The sequence below is a fragment of the Formica exsecta genome, unplaced genomic scaffold (genome assembly GCF_003651465.1).
Source record: "Formica exsecta isolate Colony F162 unplaced genomic scaffold, ASM365146v1 scaffold458, whole genome shotgun sequence".
Lineage (NCBI taxonomy): Eukaryota > Metazoa > Arthropoda > Insecta > Hymenoptera > Formicidae > Formica > Formica exsecta.
The window spans coordinates 925774-934933 of record NW_021851814.1 but is presented as its reverse complement, the minus strand read 5'-3'; the positions used below and the strand labels follow the sequence as shown (position 1 = coordinate 934933).

General features: G+C 32.2%; 1 protein-coding gene across 1 annotated transcript in view; it reads right to left on the bottom strand.

The window, feature by feature from the left end:
• Positions 1-7410, bottom strand: part of LOC115240904 (tolloid-like protein 2) — a 20826-nt gene extending 13416 nt beyond the window's left edge. The window contains exon 1 of the mRNA XM_029816333.1: positions 7101-7410. Within this exon, the coding sequence (XP_029672193.1) occupies positions 7101-7290 (190 nt within the window). The 5' untranslated portion in view covers positions 7291-7410. The remainder of the gene's footprint in view (positions 1-7100) is intronic.
• Between the last annotated feature and the right edge of the window lie 1750 nt (positions 7411-9160).

The following is a 9160-nucleotide window of genomic DNA, read 5'->3' as shown; positions in this document are numbered from 1 at the left end:
AGAGAGAGAGAGAGAGAGAGAGAGAAAGGAATAAACAAACACTTTACAGAATAAAGTAGTCAAAAACTACTTTCGATTAACTGAATGAGTTTAAGTGTCACACTAAAAACCTCACGATAGTCGCGAGCAATTCTATCATGATTATTTAAATATTTTCTTAAACAAATACTATCTTAATTTTAATTCTTTTTCATTTATCTTTCTCAATCACTTATAAGTATTTTTAATCCTAGGAATCTATTTGAATAAACAAAACATGTTAAAACATGTAACTCTTATTGTTAGAAAGAATATTATAATTACCTTACATTTGTGTATATTTGTGTGTTTTAAAAAGAAAATATGTATATTCGTCTTAATATATAAATTGCTAATATATGTGAAGTGATTGAATTGTAAAGCTTACGTTTTAAGAACGCGATTAATAGAGCGCGTGCAGATTTTCGGCTAAAATATTATTTTATATCATTACTAGTAGAGGAGCGAATTTATTATTTATAAAATATACGAAAAAATAATACACGAAGAGACGTAGGTAATGTGCATACCAGAAAAATGAGGAGTATCTGATATTTCCACCTCAACATTTCGATTCTCAACATAATGCGATATTACATACATATGTCCACAGATTATGTGAGTATGTGTACGAGTATGTGCTGTATTGATTCGAATGGAGAAGCCTCTCGCACATCGCAGTGTCTCTATAGCGCGTCGGATTAAACGCTTGCGTATACTACTGATGTCAATTTTATATCTTTCTCTATTTTTTTTTCGTTTTGCACACAACGTCATAATAATCAATATTTACTTTTTTTCTACTAATTGAGTGACAATGTTACATGATTACAATTCGATCTCTGCTATAGAATACGATAGAATCGCGTGAGCGAAGGAGGGTTTTTGTCACGTGAAACATTATCGCTATAATCACAGCTAAATAACATAATTATGAAAGCTTGTTATGTATAGAAAATATATCCAGAACTTTTGTTTATTTTTAAATGATATTCAATACTGCGATGAAATAAAGTTGCAAGAACCAGCAAGAGAGAGAGAGAGAGAGAGAGAGAAAAAGAGGGAATTATCGCATAAATAAAACATTCCAGAAAACATTTGATAAACAATATATAATTTGCCTTATTTTTATCGGCTTAGATAAGAGAAGAGAGATCTAAAAAATGTTTTTATTTTAGGTTCATTAAAATGTAACATTAAAATATATGTTATATATTAAAATGTAATCACAAGAATATAATAATTTCTGTTTTTCTTTTCTGGACATTTTTGCAATAATTTAGACTCGAGGAAAATGAGGGAGGAGGGAAAGACTTTCTGTTCTTTTCTACCAACATTACAACCCAGACAAAGTCTCAACCTCCTATATTTTTCTCCTTAACTCACATCACTCATCTACCAGACTCTTGCAATTAGTAGTTCAAGAGCTCTGCTACATCTCTTTTTACGTTGTCTTCTCAGCACAGTTGTGGTTTCTCCATTTCTTTATTATAGTTTCTTTTTCTACCTACAATTAAACAATGAAAATCTTTTTCGGTACCAACATTTCCAGGACACGCAATGTATAGCCTGCACATCTTAGTCCAATACAAAAACATGAAACATGTATAAAGTCTGTATAATTTTATAATTGTATAATATATATATCCTCTTACTTTTTTTATCCATAAATCGTTCACCTGGAAATATCATCAATTCTCCATAATATAGAGCTTCTCCTTTTAAAATTATTTAAACACACAAACTACGTGCTAATTTAATGTGTTATCCGAAAAATTAAATAAAGATACCATATCAATTTATACGAATGATGCTAATGTAAACATATAAGATTTAATGTAAAATATAAGATTGTGTATGTATTTATTTATTTAACAGAGAGAGAGAGAGAGAGAGAGTTATTTATTTAATATACGTACATGTATATGTATATATATGTATGGATTAGAATAAAAAATATATTAAAATAATAAATATCCATTAATTACATGCTCTTTGCGGATATGCGATTATACCGCTCGAGAATGTAATTATTGTACAGAAGTGTCACATACTAAAGCTACGTTGCAAAACGGTGTAAAATTTCCTCTCCGAGGAAAATTTTACTCGATGGCCGGCCTGTACCCAATCAAAAACGCTCAAAAAAGTTTCGGAACGGCCATCGAGTAAAATTTTCCTCGGAGAGTACGTTTTAGAACGTAGCCTAAATAAGCGAATATGCAGTTTCCATATTAATCATACAAGAATAAACCATTTTTATTAAGAAATAGTTCTGCTCGGGAGGTGACTAGCACTTGTTATTTACGGAGCGATAGCCAGAACACAACACACACACGCATTAATAATGATTTATATTTACGACATTCCGCAATAATATCATTTTTATCTGCACACAGTGATTGTGATAATTTTATTGTAATAATATGGAAGCTTGTAAAATTTATTTCAATCGCAAGAATTATAAATGAAAAATATTTTTCAGTTGGCCCGCATTTTGACCTTCTTTTTCACCACTCTTTCGTAACGGTTCGTCTTTCATCCCAGGTGAGTATTCGACCTAATCCCGAAGGATAAATCTTTATCACGTCTGACTTTTGCATCACTTTTTACTTCCTGAGTTTGATTCGATTGAATGTTGTAGTTCCACGTTCATTCCACAAATAATAATACAAAAATATAATTACTTCTTTGTCACAAATCTCTAAAGAATGAGAGTAAAAAATAAAACTATAGAGTACAAAATAGAAGAAAAATAAATAAACTCTTAAGATCCAGATTTAAAGACAATAAAATTATGATTAGTAAATAATTGTGGTTATAGGAAAAACAATATTATCAATAAATTTCAAAATGTATTAGTAAAATTCTGTGATACCCATTATTATGCTATAACTTTATATACTTGTGAGAGATATTAATTTTGTATCTCAAGTATGTATAACAAAACTCGATAGTTACAATTATGACATGCATCATGTAATATATCATTGTTCTTTATATAATCGAACGTAATAAATATACATATAATAAAATTGTTACTGTATATATTGAGCCCCATTTACCATATTTAAAATTTGGATGCTCAATAAATATTGTTCTAAATAAATGGTAAAACATTCTCGTTTTCTCATTTGGAATTAAAGAAAAAGCCGCATCGACTGCGTGCCAGAGGCGTGTCAAGAGTTGAAAGGTTATCTCCTAGCGTGATAATCGAGCAAACAGAGGAAAGGCGAATGGCATGATACATGTCGGCTTAATCGAGGATTGGCTATGATTGACTTGCAGTGATTTATGATGCGGCTATTGTGAATTGTGAATAATACTTTCTCTATTTCGCAAATTTATATATATATATATATAATTACATTTCATAATAAATATTTTCAATTATACATATATAAATGTGTAAAAGAGAATTGTGTGTGCACAAAATCGTGTCGACATAACGCGATTTGTACGCGTTTGTCGTTTTATTTTCAATGTTAATTATTGCAAACATCAATTCCTAAGCAAACTTCTTCCATCTTCCTGATCAAACTCTTGTTGAACTATAAATTCTATTTATTATCTTTTATTTTCCATTAGTTTCTACGTTCCTCATATAATATAAATGTTAATCATATAAATTAATCGTATGATTAATCATATATTTTTTACACAATATTGCATATATTAAGCACATATTTTTTTTGCATAATATAGTAGAATAATATAATCCTCTCATTTGTGCTAATTTTCTCTCATTTTATCGTTATTGGTTGAGTATCTCATCGTTTAGATATAGTGTCAAGATAAGCTGGTAATATATAATGTTGTATGAATGGATGCACATTCAATAATTAAATTTCGAGATCTTCCACGGAACCTTCGTACGCGCATCGGATAATATCATTGAAGACAGATGTATGTAATTTTATACCTCGTGTGAAACTTGGGTTGTAAAACGTATTTTGATATCTAATATATCAATTACGATTTTAAACAAAATGTTGGAGAGTACAACTACAAGAAAAGATTTAATGTGCTACATAAGATATGTACAAGTTATCTGCATGATAAATGCGTAGTAGCTGAAAAATTTATTCTACGTAATGTATCGACTGCATTATTATTTACTATTAGTTCTTCCGAGGTTGCAAATGTTTTTCGCACTTGCTTAAAGTTATAACATATGAAAACGTAAAACATATTTTTCACGAACACTTGTGTATAACACTTGTGTATTGCTATGCGTTTTATTAAAGCTACTCAATTTAGAAGAAACAATGTTAGAATGAAAGCAAGTACTAGGCAAGAAATGAAAGACAGAAGTAAAAAAGATAAATGGCAACGGAATGAGAAAAAGAGAGAGAGAGAGAGAGAAGGAGGGGGGGGGGAATAAATGAAAGAAAGGCAAGAAAAAAGAGAAAGAAAGGGTAACTCACGAACGTACATTTCGTTAAGATAAAAATTTAATATAAAACGACATATATACACACTCTATACGCGCGCGCGAGCGTGCGTAGTACATGCGTGTACGCGTACATAGGCCAATTTCAGCAAAACTTAAAATTTTTTAAAAAATGTACATTTTTGCTCTCATTAAATGTTGTTTATTATAGAATTAAACTTTTTAGATAAATAGAATAAATATACCGAAATAATCTCAGTCCTTTTCATTTTGAAGACGTTTCGAATGTCTTTTTAAAATTGACTAGAGAGAGAGAGAGAGAGAGAGAGCGCAAAAATTTCATAATATAATGACAGAATGTTTCTCTATCTATAAGATTAAATTACTTAAATATTTAATGAACAGAGTTTTTCAATAATAAAATATGATAAAATTTATCAAACACTTTTGGATGAGAAATCGCAATACATGTGATCGAACTCTATGATCGAAACAAGATAAAAGAGCATACGTTAAAAGCACGAGGATGCATCGGAATTATAGATTATGGGATACACGCGATATCACAGTAGTATATTCGAGCAGCTAACTTTTTCTTCAGCCTTCTAGAACAACACAGAGAAGCGCGGCATGCTGTTTCCTCATTAGCAAAGTATACTTTGAAATATGACATGCTGTTCTTTATATGAAAACTCGCTACGATTTGTTTTAACACAATTAGAAGCTAAAATTTCCGTAAACCGAGTAAAACTTTTTCTCATATTTCTTTTGCATAAAACAATAACGCTAACGAACAATACGGTAATAAATTATATATATTCATTATTTAAAATTTTCTTTCCATTTATAATAGTACAATACATACGTATGCAGATACTTTTGTCGTATTGATCTCTTAGTTAGCAAAATTTAATTGTAAAAGATTTTTCTTAATTTTAAGAACAAATGTAACACGCGAATGGAAAAATACAATTCCGTAAAATTCATCGCGTTTGTATCGGAAATAATACTCCGCCAACCTGTCGATTATACAAAACATCGTCGGCTTTGATCTCCACCAAGTTGCTGAAATTCTTTACAAAGAACGAATAATTCAAAGACTTCCGCTAACAATCTACATTGTGTCCATTAAATTTGCAAACAGCGAACATAAGACTTATCATTTCTTCTGCGATAAGCCGCAATTAGCAATAGCCGATAAAGATCTTGGCTAATTACTTTGTAGTGATAGTATCAGTTGGAATTTTTTTTTCTCTCTTTTATTTTGTTATAATAATTTCCAAAAGTTTTAATAAATCCGCTATTTTTTTTTTTTTGTTTCGATTTCTTTATACCGTTCACGAATCGCGAATTATGAATCACGAATTGCGAATCGCGCATAGTCTGGTGCTAACTTAATACCATGCTTCTGAAAAATGTACTTTTTCGCTTTTCATTCCCTTCTTTTTCGCTCTCTCTGCTGCTTTTCTATAATTTTCACGATATTTTTAAGATAATCATTGTAAGAGGATAAAAATATGTCCCCATCTCTTTTTATTTATAATAATCCTCAATGTCTAATTCGTCTCGAATAAATCTCTGTAACATTTCTTTTCTAACAAATGTGTAAGAAACGAGAAATTATTCTAACCCACAGAGAACACAAAGATAACTTATTCGATAAGTTGTCTTTGTTGCCTCTTTCCAAGGACCATTTGTCCTAGCTTGACAGCTTGTATATTTATTTTTTATCGTATTATGTTATATATTTATCTATTTTTACTCCCCCCCCCCCTCTCTCTTCTCTCTCTCTCTCTCTCTCTCTCTCTCTCTCTCTCTGTGTGTGTTGTGTGTATTTGTTATTAACCTTAGCCGGTCGTTAAATCGAATTGATTGTTGCAATATTTATTTTAGCATTTACATTGGTATTTTCTATACACATAAATATCTAAAAACTGTATAGCTCAAGTATTAGAATAGAAAAAACGTATTTTTAAAATCTAGTATGATTAATGTCATTTTAATTTGCTTTTGAAATACAATTTTGATGGTGATGATAGAGTATATTACTGCGCGCGCCGCGCTTAAGAAATTAAAGAAAAAATCAAATCTGCATTTGTAAAATAGCACTTTTTTTTCTTCAAAGAAAAATATATTCTAAATACAATTGTATAGTATTAATAATTACGAGATGTATGGCTATAAAGTAACCATACTATTTTTTTTTTTTTTTTTTTGATTCTTTGTGCGAATGCCAGTTACCAACCAGTGGCACCGTTCTAAAGCTTGAAATCAGATCTATTAACTGAAAAATTTCATTATCATCGGACGTACACATCATGAAATATGTCGCTCGAAAGGGCCTGTAAAAATTTGATGTCACCATAAAAACACAATAAAGCAAAGAGTGAATACCAACTTTTGTGTAAAACTTGGGAAAAATGCAACGCAAATGTACGAAATGTTGTGTGAAGGAGTTTTATCGGGATGATTGTCTATTATATATGTACTCAAGTTTTTAAGTAAAAAAGAACATATTTTGAATAAAATAAATTTATTTCATTATTATAATTGTTTGATTTAATACAGCTTCAGTCCAGATACTTTATAGCCACATTTCGTATTTGATAAAATCTAGGATAAATGCGCGTAATATAATATCCAGTTTATCTAGCGATAGCGTGTAATTATCATCATTCTTTCCTTCACTTACCAGCTTTACAAATATCGATGTCCAAATCTCCGGTAATAACGTGCGAAAATTTTACGGTGAGTAATTCTTCAATGGAGAACTTTTGTCGTCGTTTACCGCGCTGATTCTTATCGGTATCATTTTCAACGGCCCGGGCATCGACGATCTTCGCTAGCAGGCAAATGATCGCGAGTACCAAAAAAGGCCTCATCTCGAGGTTATCGACCAGAATATCGATACGATGACAACGATGACGACGGCGGCGACGGCGGCGGCGGCGGCGACCACGACGACGGCGACGACGACGACGGCGACGACGACGACAACGACGACGATGACGACGACGACGACAACGACGACGTCGACGACGACGACAATTGCGACGACGGCGACGACGGCGACGACGGCGACGACGGCGACGACGGCGACGACAAGAATAGTCTTGAATATACTAATTGAGTCATAACAAATCAAACGTATTATTACTCGCGCACTCTTTTGTGTTAACGAAAGAAAATCCGCGCGGCCGTTTAAATGTAGATATAATTTTTCGACTTAAGCGCAAATTTTTCACATCGGTCACATCAGCATCCCGCACACTTTCATCTCGCGATGATACATGAGAAGAAATGTAAATTCTCGTTTAAACAAATAAAATACAAATAAATGCATCATTCACGAGTTATTAAACACATTTATTCCCCAATTGATAACCAATTAAAGCTCACGTCGCGATTCGGAATCGGACAGAACGGACAACGATTGTCCTTGCGTGGAGAACGTGGAGAACAGACTGATCGTCCCTCACAGCAAACACGGCGCGTCGTGTGTTCGAAAGCGCGCGCTCGTACTGGCATCAAGTCAAGAGAGAAAGATGGAGAAAGAGAGAGATACATAGCGCGCGCGCACACACGATACATACATATCATACACGTATATACATGCATGCATATGTGGGTACATATGTGTATATATTCAGAGGGGATGCCAGGAACAATCGGTCTCCTCCCTCGCAAACTGTGCGGCACGAGGGTTGCCGAGACACTGACCGAGCTTCCGTGCCTTGACAGATGAACGGACCTAGGGGATTTCTCGTAGCATAATAAGATGTACGAATATTTATAAAACAAATATGTTTGTGTCGAAATGAGTCACGATATAAAAACACACATCTCTCGAATAAGTAAAATAATATTCTATGATTTCATTAAAGAATAATTTATTTATTTTTATTTTTACAATACACGCATGTGCAATTTTCACATACAAATATATGTAAATAAATTGCCTTCTCCATTTAATGCTCTTTCTTAATGAAAGGACGGTGACTTGTCACATTGAACAAAAATTTGCATTGCGATGATATTTCTTTCAACATAAAATTATTTAAGTGAAATAAATTATTTTCAAACTATCACCCTGATAATATATATGTATCATTTTTATAGGATCAGCTTAAGTATTTTTCTTTTTTTTTTTTTTTTGTTTAAATGTTTGCACAAAAGGAATGATAAATTTGTACTAGCCATTTACGTACGCGGATATCCCAAAACTCTTAGAGTTCGTATTTTGCCCTGCGCCCTTGGAACATGTGTTTTGTATCCCACGCGACGCGATCCGTATCGGTCAAGTATCGGATTACCGTTATCGGATCACCCGTTAGGAACTCTGCTTATGAACCCTGTTTCAAAAGTAAATGCTTGTCCACGCTATCCGGAAAACATTTACAAAAGTAATCCTTGAAAATATATACATATGAGGCAAATGGCGAATTTTCTTTTCAATGTCTCATTTCTTTGGGCAGAGGAGGTCATATTTAATTTACAGTTCACAATTTCGGCAATTGCATATTACCAAAATTCAGATTGGGATGATAATTTAAAAAATATTGATGAATAACAAGTTTTTCTCACATTTTCTACAATTCACGCGACAATTTTTTATAATTTCATAATAAAACATATTCTTTCTGCAAAAACTGTTTTTGTAACATTTGTATGTCATCATATATAATAGTAGTACTAAACTCTCTCTGATAAATTAATTTCATTGTGAAATATAATACTCCTATCATATCAATA